Source organism: Schistocerca piceifrons, chromosome 3 (genome assembly GCF_021461385.2).
Source record: "Schistocerca piceifrons isolate TAMUIC-IGC-003096 chromosome 3, iqSchPice1.1, whole genome shotgun sequence".
Taxonomy (NCBI): Eukaryota; Metazoa; Arthropoda; class Insecta; order Orthoptera; family Acrididae; genus Schistocerca; species Schistocerca piceifrons.
This window is the reverse complement of record NC_060140.1, coordinates 717,576,060-717,590,463: the sequence shown is the minus strand read 5'-3', so window position 1 is coordinate 717,590,463 and position 14,404 is coordinate 717,576,060. Positions and strand designations below refer to the sequence as shown.

Sequence of the window (14,404 nt, the reverse complement as noted above, 5' to 3'; positions counted from 1 at the left end):
GTTTCAGACAAGAAACCTGTGTTGGTTAGAACAACAATAATGCATCAACTTAACCATGAAATAAGTGTTACACCAATCGGCCGTGTGATAAAGCAATGACAGAGTCTGTTAAATTTAATTAAAAGACTGTGAACCGCGTGGTTAGGTTGTTATTGCTCGTAGATGTTCAACAGAAAACTATTGTAGCAGTATGTGGATGTTTGCCTGCAACCTATTAATGAGGCTTATTGGAAGTTAAACAATAGTGCACTGATCATATAACTGTATTATTGGAGGGTTGTGAACAGTGAAAGTAAAGAACTGTGAAACAACTGTGCATCTGTCGGCTACATCATTTACAGCAGTCAGTTCTGCACTTCCACCCCCTATTTTTTCAGCCAGTATCACAACGAGGTACATCGACACAGAGGACAATCAACGAAGAAATAAAGCAGGTGAATGTCACAGACCGACCACAAACATAAGGAAGGAGACTCCAAATCCCAACGTATTCTCTATTTAATCATCTGTATGCCCACATTCTGGAACTAAAAATCCTGATTTGTTTAGTAAGTCACAACGTAAACAGTAAAATTAGAGTTCACTGTTGCACTACACAGACAGGAATTTTTCAGTATGCTAGCATAAATCTGAAGTTCAAAATCACAAACGAAAATGCAGACAACATATGATGAGAAAAAATGCCTAGATGATTGTAAGTGAACACCACAGAATACAACTCAGGAGTAGACGAACATTATTGTTTGTATTCTACGGTAACAAATGAGACCTAAAATTTAAAACTGTGGCCTACACATAAAAGCTAATATCACAGTAGAGCCCACCTGTTCTGGAGTACAAGTGTCACGCCATGTGTGAATAAGTTTGCAGAACATGGAATATGGCCCACAGAAATTTTGTTTTCGCAGACGCCCAAATTCACTTAGTTCTGCATAGGTCATTCCCATATCCTGTTCATCGGTTTGTGCCAGCTGACCATCTGCTAAGGGTTCAAGCTCAGCTGTGGGTGGAGCTGCAAGGATTTCCTTAAGTACAGGTAATTCAAATCTGAAAATAAAGATAACAATACATGCTTCAAAGTGATGTCATTTCAAGGTTATTTTAACCTGTATATGTAAATGGAGATTGGCACTAGCAAGAAAAGCATTTCTGGAAAAAAAGGGAATCTGTCAACTACTAATACAAATTTGAGTCTTGGGAAGACTTTTCTGCAGATATTTTTCTGAGGTGTAGTCTTGTATGGAAGTGAAATGTAGGCAGTAATTAATCAGACAAGAAGAGAATAGAAGCTTTTGAAATGTAGTGTTACAGAAGAATGCTGAAGATTACATGGTTAGAAACAACAAATGAGGTGGTACTGGATCAATCTGGGGAAAAAAGAAATTTATGGTACAATTTGATTACAAGAAGAGATCAGTCGACAGGACACATCCTGAGGTATCAACGAATTGTCAGTTTGGTAATGGAAGGAAGTGTGGGAGGATAAAAATTGTAGAGAAAGACCAAGGCTTGAATACAGTACGCGGGTTCAAATGGTTGTAGGTTGCGGTAGTTGTGGAGAGATGATGATGATGACGACGATGACGGCGATGACGATGATGCTGTGCAGAACAGACTAGCATGGAGATCCATAACATAGCAACTAATAATAGTAATAATAATAATAATAATAATAATAATAATAATGCTACGAGGATTGGAACTTAAATAGTGGCAACTATATATTCACAACCGATACAAAAGAGTTGCATGTTTGCACCAGTTGCTGTCTTTCAAAGTAGTCACCAGCATTGTGTAGAACCCATGGCCAGCAATGTGGAAGGCGTAGTATTCCGTTAGCAGAGCCTGTTCTGTTGATGGTGCGAGTGGAGCTGTCTACTGCCTGTCGAATCTCTGGAATAGTTCTGAAGCAAATGCTATGAAGTGGTTCCTTTATCTTCAGAATCAAATCAAAGCCATGAGGACTCAAGTGCGGGCAGTATTGTGGATGGTACAGTACATCCCAGTCACATCGACTGATGCGCTGTATGCGCCCGCGCATTGTCATGCAAAATGGTGGGTGGGTTGCGCAGAAAGTGTCGCCTCTTCTTTTGCAAAGCTAATCACAGGTTATGCGCCAAAAACGAACAGTAATATGACACAAGTCCTTGGTTGTGAATAAATAGTTGCCACTCTAAGTTCCAACCCACATACTAGTAGTAGTAGTAGTAGTAGTAGTACAGATGATGACGACTATGATAAATGTAGAACCATGAGAGGTGTGGGAAATGGTAGGCAGACCCATAAAGAGCATTTTCTGCATGACGCTTCCTCTGCATAATGTCTGTTGGATTCATACCATCATTTGATGAGTACAATAAAAATGAAACTGTATCTCCTCCTCCTCCTCCTGCTCATCAACACCATCACATTCTTATTTCAGAACTACATATACAAGTTTTATGCCAATTAGCTCCACAGATGAGGAACAGATTCAGGACATGTATGATGAGATAAAAGAAATTATTCAGATGGTTAAAGGAGCTGAAAATTTAATAGTCATGAGGGACTGGAATTCAACATTAGGAAAAGGAAGAGAAGGGGAAGTCGTAGAGGAATACGGACTGGGGGAAAGCAATAAAAGAGGAAACCACCTAGCAGAATTTTGCAAAGACCATAATTTAATCACAGCTAAAACTTAGTTTAAGACTCATGAGAGAACGTTGTATACATGGGAAGAGACCTGGAGATATCAGAAGGTTTCATACTGATTATCTAATGGTTAGACAGAGATTTAGGAACCAGATTTTAAACTGTAAGATGTTTCCAGGGGCAGATGTGGAACTGCAGATTAAAACTGAAATTTGAGGAGATGGGACATGGATAAACTGAAAGAACTGGAGGTTGTAGAGGGTTCCAGAGGGAGCATTAAGGAATGATTGACAAGAACACAGGAATAATGGAACATGTTTTGTGTTCTCGTATTATGACGTTCTTAGATAATACAAATCTCCTTCATCATAACCAACATGGATTCCGCAAACAGAGATCATGTGAAACTCAGCTCGCCCTATTTGCCCAAGAAATTCACAGTGCCGTAGACACTGGCGAGCAGATTGATGCCGTATTCCTGGACTTCAGGAAGGCATTTGATACGGTTCCGCACTTACGTTTAGTGAAAAAAAATACGAGCTTACGGAATATCGGACCAGGTTTGTGATTGGATTCAGGATTTCCTAGAAGAAAGAACACAACATGTCATTCTTAACGGTTCAAAATCTGCAGATGTAGAGGTAATTTCGGGAGTACCGCAGGGAAGCGTGATAGGACCTTTATTGTTTACAATATACATAAATGACTTAGTTGACAACATCGGTAGCTCCGTGAGTCTATTTGCAGATGACACGGTTGTCTACAAGAAAGTAGCAACATCAGAAGACTCGTACGTACTCCAGGAGGACCTGCAGAGGATTAATGCATGGTGCGACAGCTGGCAGCTTTCCCTAAACGTAGATAAATGTAATATAATGCGCATACATAGGGGCAGAAATCCATTCCAGTACGATTATGCCATAGGTGGTAAATCATTGGAAGCGGTAACGACCGTAAAATACTTAGGAGTTACTATCCGGAGCGATCTGAAGTGGAATGATCACATAAAACAAATAGTGGGAAAAGCAGGCGCCAGGTTGAGATTCATAGGAAGAATTCTAAGAAAATGTGACTCATCGACGAAAGAAGTAGCTTACAAAACGCTTGTTCGTTCGATTCTTGAGTATTGCTCATCAGTATGGGACCCTTACCAGGTTGGATTAATAGAAGAGATAGACATGATCCAGCGAAAAGCAGCGCGATTCGTCATGGGGACATTTAGTCAGCGCGAGAGCGTTACGGAGATGCTGAACAAGCTCCAGTGGCGGACACTTCAAGAAAGGCGTTACGCAATACGGAGAGGTTTATTATCGAAATTACGAGAGAGCACATTCCGGGAAGAGATGGGCAACATATTACTACCGCCCACATATATCTCGCGTAATGATCACAACGAAAAGATCCGAGAAATTAGAGCAAATACGGAGACTTACAAGCAGTCGTTCTTCCCACGCACAATTCGTGAATGGAACAGGGAAGGGGGGATCAGATAGTGGTACAATAAGTACCCTCCGCCACACACCGTAAGGTGGCTCGCGGAGTATAGATGTAGATGAAAGGAAGAAGAATGGGTGGCTTTGAGAGATGAAATAGTGAAGCCAGCAGAGGATCAAGTAGGTAAAAAGATGAGGGATAATGAAATCCTTGGGTAACAGAAGAGATATTGAATTTCAATGAGGAAAGGAGAAAATATAAAAATGCAACTAATGAAGCAAGTGAAAGGGAATATAAATGTTTAAAAAATGATATCAACAGAAAGTACAAAATGGCTAAGCGGAAATGGCTAAATGACAAATGTAAGGATGCAGAGGCATATGTCACTAGGGTAAGATAGATACTGACTACAGGAAAATTATAGAGACCTTTGGAGAAAGACGACTATCTGTATGAAAATCAAGAGCTCAGATGGAAAACCAGTCCTAAGCAAAGAAGGGAAAGCAGAAAGGTGGAGGGAGTGTATAGAGGGGCTATACAAGGGAGATGTACTTGTGGGCAATATTGTGGAAATAGAAGAGGACATAGAGGAAAATGAGAAGGGAGATATACTGCGTGAAGAATTTGACAGAGCACTGAAAGACCAAAGGCGAAACAAGGGCCCGGGAGTAGACAACATTCCATTATAACTATTGATAGCCTTGGGAGAGCCAGCCACGACAAACTCTTCCAACTGGCGAGCAATAAGTATGAGGCAGGCAAAATAACCACAGACTTCAAGAAGAATATAATAATTCCGATCCCAAAGAAAGCAGGTGCTGACAGCTGTGAAAATTAATGAATTATCAGTTTAATAAGTCACGGTTGTAAAACACTAACACGAATTATTTACAGAGGAATGGAAAAACTGGTAGAAGCCGACCTCAGGGAAGATCAGTTTGGATTCAGTAGAAATGTTGGAACACTACAACTTATCTTAGAAGATGCGTTAAGGAAAGGCAAACCTACATTTCGAGCATTTTTAGACTTAGAGAAAGCTTTTGACAATGTTGACTGGAATACTCTCTTTCAAATTCCAAAGGTGGCAGGGGTGTGTGGTGTTTTGTTTTGTTTTAGGGCACTAAAACAACTTGGGTCATATGCACCAACATCAAAACTACAGAAGACGAAAACAGAGAGGAGTTAAAAAATAACTAAATGTCAATCCCAAATAACGTAAGAGAAGACAGCTAAATGATTAATGGAAAATCTCATATAAAGATGTGAAACAAATACTAACAAAGAGATAGAGGGGCTGGCCAGTACTTACCTCAGCTCAGTACAGCCGATAGATACACATAAAACAGAACTGAAAATTTACGTTCCTAGCTTTCGGAACAAATGTTCCTTCATCGGGGAGGAGAGAGGGGGAAAGAAAGGGAAGAAGGGAAAGGAGATTCAATTACTCACAACCCAGGTTATGATGCAACAGGGAAAGGAAAATAGGGAGGGTAGCAAGGATGGAGGCATGGTTGTCAGAGGGAAGCCAAAGATATTCTACTGTACGTACTGTGCCAGCTTCAAACCAAAGACAATGCATACAGAAGTAAAGAGGTATATAGTATAAAGATAAACACAACTATGTAGGATGAAAAGATGCGTGAATGGCTAAAGAGGAAAGGGAAAGAGGAGAAGACTGAAGAGTGAATGGGAGTGAGGTTGTTTAACGTAGGTTCAGTCCAGGGGGATGGCGTGATGAAAGGATGTGTTGGAGTGCAAGTTCCCATCTCCGCAGTTCAGAAGGACTGGTGTTGGGTGGGAGAAGCCAAATGGCACATACGGTGTAGCAGGTTCCTAGGTCCCTAGAATTATGCTGGATGGCATGCTCCGCTATTGGGTATTGGGCATCTCCTAGGCGGACAGTTCGTCTGTGTCAGTTCATGCGCTCAGCCAGTTTAGTTGTTGTCTTGCCGATGTAAAAGGCTGTGCAGTGCAGGCATGTCAGTTGATAAACGACATGTGTAGTTTCACACGTAGCCCTGCCTTGAATTGTGTATGTTTTACCAGTAGCGGGGCTGGAGTAGGTGGTTGTGGGGGGATGCATGGGGCAGGTTTTGCAGCGGGGTCGGTTACAGGGGTAGGAACCGCTGGGTAGAGAACATAGTCTGGGAATATTGTAGGGTTTAACAAGGATGTTACGGAGGTTAGGGGGGCGATGAAAGGCAACTCTGGGTGGTGTGGGGAGAATTTTGTCAAGGGATGATCTCATTTCAGGGGTTGACTTGAGAAAGTCATATCCCTGGCGGAGTAATTTGTTGATGTTTTCGAGGCCAGGATAATATTGGGTGACATGGGGGATGCTTCTGTGTGGTCTGGGGGTAGGAACATTGTTGTTGGACGGGGAGGAATGTATTGCTCGGGAAATCTGTTTGTGGACAAGGTCTACAGGATAGTTGCGGGAGAGGAAAGCACTGGTCAGGTTATTGGTGTAATTGTTGAGGGATTCGTCACTGGAGCAGATAAGTTTGCCATGAATACCTAGGCTGTAGGGAAGGGAGCGTTTGATGTGGAAAGGATGGCAGCTATCAAAGTGAGGGTACTGTTGTTTGTTTGTGGGTTTGATATGGACAGAGGTGTGGATGTGAGCTTCAACAAGATGAAGGTCAACATCCAGGAAGGTGGCTTGGGTTTTGGAGAAGGACCAGGTGAAATTCAGATTCGAAAAGGAGTTGAGGTTATGGAGGAAATTAAGGAGTGTTTCTTCACCATGAGTCCAGACCACAAAGATGTCATCTATAAACCTATACCAGGCCAGGGAAAGCAGCTGTTGGGTCTCCAGGAAAGCCTCCTCCATGCGGCCCATGAAGAGGTTGGCATAGGACGGAGCCATCCTGGTTCCCATGGCCATTCCCCTGATTTGTTTGTAGGTCTGGCCTTCAAAAGTGAAGTAATTATGGGTGAGGATGAAGTTGGTAAGTGTGATAAGGAACGAGGTTTTTGGAAGATCTTCGGGTGGGCGTTGGGAGAGGTAGTGCTCAAGGGCACAGAGACCATGGGTATGTGGGATGTTTGTGTAAAGGGATGTAGCATCTATGGTGACAAGAAAGGTTTCAGGTGGGAGAGGAGTGGGAATGGATTTGAGGCATTCTAGGAAGTGGTTTGTGTCTTTGATGTAGGATGGGAGTCTGCGGGTGATAGGTTGTAGGTGCTCGTCTACCAGAGCTGAGATACATTAGGTTGGGGCTTTGAAGCCTGCTACAATGGAACGGCCAGGATGGTTCTTTCTGTGGATTTTGGGTAATAGGTAGAAGGTAGGGGTACGTGGCTCAGGTGGAGTGAGTAAGTCTATGGAAGCCGTTGTGAGGCCTTGTGAGGAACCTTGGATTTTTAGGATTTTTTGCAGCTCAGTCTGGATGGAGGGAATGGGGTCCTGGGTAACAGCTTTGTAGGTTGAGGTGTCAGTGAGTTGACGCAGTCCTTCTGCCACATACTCCACACGGTCAAGTACGACAGTTGTGGAGCCTTTATCCGCCGGGAGGATGACAATAGAGCGGTCTATTTTCAGCTCCTTAATGGCACGGGATTCAGCTGGGGTGATGTTGGGGGTTGTCGGGATGTTCTTCAAGAAGGACTGGGAGGCAACACTGGATGTGAGGAATTCCTGGAATGTCTGCAAGGGATGGTTTTGGGGGAGGTGAGGAGGATCCCTTTGAGAAGGCAGTCGGAACTGTTCTAGACAGGGTTCAACACTGGGTCTAGTATTTGGGGGCTGTGTTTGGGTAGTGAAGTGATATTTCCAGTTGAGGTTCCGGGTGAATGAGAGGAGATCTTTAACCAGGGCAGTGTGGTTGAATTTAGGTGTGGGGCTAAAGGTTAAGCCTTTTGATAGAACAGATGTCTCTGGAGGAGAGAGGGATCTGGATGAAAGGTTTAGGACTGAATTGGGACTGGTGATATGTGGCATTTGACTGTGGTTATAGTTGAGATTTGGTCTGTGTGGGGTATGTGCTGGGATGGGGAGATTAAGTAGGGTGGCTAGGCTAGGTTTGTTGGCTATGAGGGGGGGTTTGTTGAAGGTTCTGTTGTGGTTGGTGTTTGTGAGGGATAGGGAGAGGGACCCCACTTCTTAGGTGTTGCACTAGCACTGTGGATAGTTTTTTCAGGTGGTGTGTGGCATGGAACTCAAGTTTGCAGCTGGCTTCTAGGATGATGTTCCTGAGTGTGTTCTCCAAGCAAGGGTTTGAGAGGCGGAGGACTCTGAAGAGAGATAGGAGCTGTTGGGAGTGGCGGTTACATGAAGTAGTGTAGAGATTCAGGACAAGTTGGGTAAGGGCTAAGGATTGAAGATTCCAGAAGTCCAGGAGAGACTGGTGGAAGGAGGAATTGCACCCGGAGATGGGAACTTTTAAGGTAAGCCCTTTAGGGGTAATTCCAAAGGTTAAGCAGGACCGGAGGAAAAGTATGTGGGATTGCAGTTTGGCTACGGTGAATGCATGTTTCCGGAATGAATGTAAATAATGTGGTATAGGATTAGGGTACATAATGGGTAACTGGTGGGTGGGGAAATTAAATAACTAAAGTTGAAATAGTAATCATAAGAAGGAATAAAACGCCGAGGGAAGGACGAGAAGGAAAGAAATTGTGTTGGTAATGTTCAATACCAAAGGAAGACCACTAAATAAGAAAAATACGGAAAAAGTTGACCAGACCAAGCAAATATGTCCAGATCAGTGGAAAAGAACACACGTTGCTCAAAAACAGAGACAGCGAGTGGCGAAAAAAGAAAAACCTCGTTCCTTATCACACTTACCAACTTCATCCTCACCCATAATTACTTCACTTTTGAAGGCCAGACCTACAAACAAATCAGGGGAACGGCCATGGGAACCAGGATGGCTCCGTCCTATGCCAACCTCTTCATGGGCCACATGGAGAAGGCTTTCCTGAAGACCCAACAGCTGCTTCCCCTGGCCTGGTATAGGTTTATAGATGACATCTTTGTGGTCTGGACTCATGGTGAAGAAACACTCCTTAATTTCCTCCATAACCTCAACTCCTTTTCGAATCTGAATTTCACCTGGTCCTTCTCCAAAACCCAAGCCACCTTCCTGGATGTTGACCTTCATCTTGTTGAAGCTCACATCCACACCTCTGTCCATATCAAACCCACAAACAAACAACAGTACCTTCACTTTGATAGCTGCCATCCTTTCCACATCAAACGCTCCCTTCCCTACAGCCTAGGTATTCGTGGCAAACGTATCTGCTCCAGTGACGAATCCCTCAACAATTACACCAATAACCTGACCGGTGCTTTCCTCTCCTGCAACTATCCTGCAGACCTTGTCCACAAACAGATTTCCCGAGCAATACATTCCTCCCCGTCCAACAACAATGTTCCTACCCCCAGACCACACAGAAGCATCCCCCTTGTCACCCAATATTATCCTGGCCTCGAAAACATCAACAAATTACTCCGCCAGGGATATGACTTTCTCAAGTCAACCCCTGAAATGAGATCATCCCTTGACAAAATTCTCCCCACACCACCCAGAGTTGCCTTTCGTCACCCCCCCTAACCTCCGAAACATCCTTGTTAAACCCTACAATATTCCCAGACTATGTTCTCTACCCAGCGGTTCCTACCCCTGTAACCGACCCCGCTGCAAAACCTGCCCCATGCATCCCCCCCCACAACCACCTACTCCAGTCCCGCTACTGGTAAAACATACACAATTCAAGGCAGGGCTACGTGTGAAACTACACATGTCATTTATCAACTGACATGCCTGCACTGCACAGCCTTTTACATCGGCATGACAACAACTAAACTGGCTGAGCGCATGAACGGACACAGACGAACTGTCCGCCTAGGACATGCCCAATACCCAGTAGCGGAGCATGCCCTCCAGCATAATTCTAGGGATCTAGGAACCTGCTACATCGTATGTGCCATTTGGCTTCTTCCACCCAACACCAGTCCCTCTGAACTGCGGAGATGGGAACTTGCACTCCAACACATCCTTTCATCCCGCCATCCCCCTGGACTGAACCTACGTTAAAACAACCTCACTCCCATTCACTCTTCAGTCTTCTCCTCTTTCCCTTTCCTCTTTAGCCATTCACGCATCTTTTCATCCTACATAGTTGTGTTTATCTTTATACTATATACCTCTTTACTTCTGTATGCATCGTCTTTGGTTTGAAGCTGGCATAGTGCTTACAGTAGAATATCTTTGGCTTCCCTCTGACAACCTACCCTCCATCCTTGCTACCCTCCCTATTTTCCTTTCCCTGTTGCTTCATAACCTGGGTTGTGAGTAACTGAATCTCCTTTCCCTTCTTCCCTTTCTTTCCCCTCTCTCCTCCCCGATGAAGGAACATTTGTTCCGAAAGCTAGGAACGTAAATTTTCAGTTCTGTTTTATGTGTATCTATCGGCTGTACTGAGCTGAGGTAAGTACTGGCCAGCCCCTCTATCTCTGTGTTAGAAGACAGCTAAAAACAGGTATGCGGATATAGGGCTACTAAAGACACCATACAGAAATGGAGGTCCAGAACTAAAACTTAAATAGCCTTTGCCATATTGCTTTGGCGGACAGAAAGTAAAATGTGGTCAACAGCATGGGCGTCATTTGCTAAAATGGCCGATAACTCAGACAGCAAACCCAAGCAGAGATGTAAACGGTTAAAAAGTGGTCATTCCTTCAGGAAGTGGCAGACAGAAACTCGGGCGCAATGTGTACAAAGTGGTGGGGGAGCGCCACATATCATATGAAGATGGCTAAAAAGGCAGTGCCCAATATGCAACTACGTTAAAATGACTTCCTCCTGGCGGGAGGGCTGAGAGGACATCGTCCGAGCCGCTAGGAGAGGCTTAACCATCCTCAGCTTAATTCCCTTGAAGGGAACACCACCTCCTGACGGACAGTAACACAGAGATCATTGGAGGGAATATATGAGCTAGTGGGCTGAGGCACGAGGACTGCAGCCTTGTTTCCTGGCAGACCGACATGACCAGGTACCCACATAAACTACGCAGTGGCTCCACCAAAACTGAGTAAGTGACAGCTTTCCTGGAACTGTTGCACTAAGGGATTGGTGGTGTACAACACACAGACTTTGAAGCGCACTGAGTGTGTCTGAGCAGAAGACACAATTGAAAAGTTGTCGTTGCTGGATGTATTCCATGGCCTGATACAGGGCAAAGAGCTTGGCTGTAAATGCTGAGCAGTGTGCCAGGAGCCAATATCTAAAGACGTGGGCATCAATGACGAAGGCACACCCAACACCACGGTCAGTCCAAGAGCCATCAGTGTACACATGGGTACTATCGCAAAATTCCATGTGAAGGTCTTGAAACTGAAAGTGACAGAATTGCTGAAGTAGTGTCCTTAGGAAGTGAATGAAGGCCAAGGTTAGCACAGGCCACTTCACGTAGTCAAGGTGGTGAAGGGTTCACACCCACCAGGAAAGTTGCAGGTAGTGTCAAGTTAAGCTGCCAAAGCAAGCGCCGAAAGTGGACTCCAGGACAGAAAAGGGACGCGCTTCATACTGGTGGTCAAAGGAATCATCGAAGAAGGAGGCATAGGATGGGCAGCCATGCATGCAGACAAACGGCATGCATACCTGCTGAGAAGGAAGTCATGGCGGTAGGACAGTGGTAGTTCAGCACCTTCAGCATACAGACACTCAAATGGGCTAGTGTGGCCAAATGGATGCCACAATGGTGGATAGTGTGCAGATGGCATAAGAGGAATGGACGGGCAGATGCATAAACAAAGCACCCATAGTCGAGTTTCGAACGGGCAAGGAATCAGTACAAACGGAGGAGGGTGGTTCAATCGGCACCCCAGGGAGGATAAGGAGGACATTGAGGAACCACGTACAGCAGGCTGCCAGGTAAGACACATGGGAGTACCAAGAGTGTTTCCTACCGAGCATGTGCCCCAGGAATTCCGTGGTTCCAACGTACAAAAGGGCAACAGGCCCAAGACAAAGATGGTGAGAGAGACCATTTTCACCATCAGAAATTCATACAGATGGTTTTGTCAGTGGAAAAACAAAAGCTGTTGTCAATGCTCCAGGAGTAAAGACGATCAAGACATTGCTGAAGATGCTGCTCAGTTAGACAGGTCTGCTGAGAATTGTCTTTTAAAAATTCTTGAAGGAAACAGGGCAGGCAACCACAGAAGCCTCACATGTAAAGAGTACAGAGGATACCAGTTCTCCAGCAGGTGTCTTAGGGCTTCTCCCTGCAGAAAACCATTCATGGCATGGGTGCACAAAGTAACGAGATGGTCAACTGCAGAACGCTGCACTTGAAATCCACACTGTGCAGTCATTAGTAAACTGCGAGACTCGAGCCACCATACCAAACGGGCATGAATCATACATTCCTTCACCTTGCAAACGCAACTGGTGAGAGAGATGGGGCAGTAGCTAGAAGGAAGTTTTTTTGTCCTTACCGGGATAAGGTATGGGTATGATGGTGGCTTCGTGCCAACATCTGGGAAATGTGCTCTCTGCCCAGATGTGGTTATATGTGTTAAGCAGAAAGTGCTTGCCCACAAGAGAGGGGTGTTGCAACATCTGGACCTGGACAGCGTCTGGCCCTGGAACGGAGGATTGGGATGAACTGAGAGCATGATCCGGCTCCCTCACAGTAAAGGCAGCATTGTAGCACTCACGATTCTGAAAAAAGAAGGGTATCACCCAAGCCACCTATGCTCATTTCCAATGAAGGAAAGCAGGGTGATAGTGGGAAGAGCTCAAAATGGGCGCAAAATAGTGGCACAAGGTGTTGGCGATAGCAATAGAGTCCACGATAACATCATCTATGGCAGTGGTAAAATACAGGGAGTGAAAGGCTATTTACAATTTGTACAGAAACCAGATGACAGTTTTAAGAGTCGAGGGGCACGAAAGGGAAGCAGTGGTTGACACTGGAGTGAGACAGGGTTTTAGTCAATCTCTGATGTTGTTCAATCTGTATATTGAGCAAGCAGTAAAGGAAACAAAAGAAAAATTTGGAGTAGGAATTAAAATCCATGGAGAAGAAATAGACAGCAAAGGACGTGGAAGAGCAGTTGAATGGAATGGACAGTGTCTGGAAATGAGGATATAAGATGAACAACAACAGAAACAAGACGAGGATAATGGAATGTAGTCTAATTAAATCAGATGATGCTGAGGGGATCAGATTAGGAAATGAGACACAAAGCAGTAGATGAGCAAAATAATTGATGGTGGTCGAAGTAGAGAGGATGTAAAATGTAGACAAGGAAAGTGTTTTTGAAGAAGAGAAATTTGTTAACATCAAGTATAGATGTAAGTGTCGGGAAGTCCTTTGTGAAAGTATTTGTATGGAGTGTAGATGTGTATGGAAGTGAAACATGGACATAAATAGTTCATACAAGAAGAGAGTAGAAGCTTTCTAAATGTGGTGCTATAGAAGAATGCTGAAGATTAGATGGGCAGATCATGTAACTAATGAAGAGGTACTGAACAGAATTGGGCAGAAGAGAAATTTGTGGTACAACCTGACTAAAAGAAGGGATCAGTTGGTAGGACACATTCTCAGACATCAAGGGATCACCAATTTAGTACTAGAGGGGAAGCGTGGAGGATAAAAATCGTAGAGGGAGACCAAGAGATGAACACACTAAGCAGATTCAGAAGGATGTAGGTTGCCGACTCCTGGATGAAAAGACTTGCACAGGATAGAGTAGCATGGAGAGCTGCATCAAACCATTCCTTGGTGTCCCCCAGAAGAAAAAAAGCAATGGGTATCACTTTGGAGGAACGTGCAGGCTATGCCACTGATCCACTGCGCCCCATCCAGTTTTCACCAAAGGTTTCATCCAAATGCATTAAAATTGCATGTGCGAAGTGCGCAGGTACATCATCGTGTTGGTATCACATATGCTGCTGCATGTTGAGTGGAAAATGTTCCAACAACTCTTTCAGAGTCTTTCATAAAAATATTTAATATTTCTTTTGTTCAGTTGCTGGGAGAACATGTATGGACTGACCAGATTATCACCTACCAAGCTGGCCCAAATGTTCATAGTGAAGTGATCTTGGTGACCACAAACAAAGGTGGCGTGCGGTTTTTCCTTGCCCACACATGTTGACTGTGTCTGATGAACATACCCTCTCGCAGAAAAGGATGCCTCATCCATAAAAAGCACATAGTTTGGAAAGCTGCAGAATGGCACACCTTCGCAAAAACCACTGACAGAATTCAATTTGATGTGAAAAATCATCTGAGTTAAGGCCTTGAAACTTCTGAGAGGGGTAAGGGCCCAAATCATCTTCATGCCAAACACACACAATTGTGGAATGGCTTACACCAATTT

The 14,404-nt window shown here is 44.3% G+C and overlaps 1 protein-coding gene across 1 annotated transcript in view; it reads right to left on the bottom strand.

The window, feature by feature from the left end:
* LOC124789074 (glutamine-dependent NAD(+) synthetase) overlaps window positions 1-14,404 on the bottom strand; it is a 196,639-nt gene that overhangs the window by 31,348 nt on the left and 150,887 nt on the right. Inside the window, exon 13 of the mRNA XM_047256365.1 lies at window positions 825-1,047. Within this exon, the coding sequence (XP_047112321.1) occupies window positions 825-1,047 (223 nt within the window). The remainder of the gene's footprint in view (window positions 1-824; window positions 1,048-14,404) is intronic.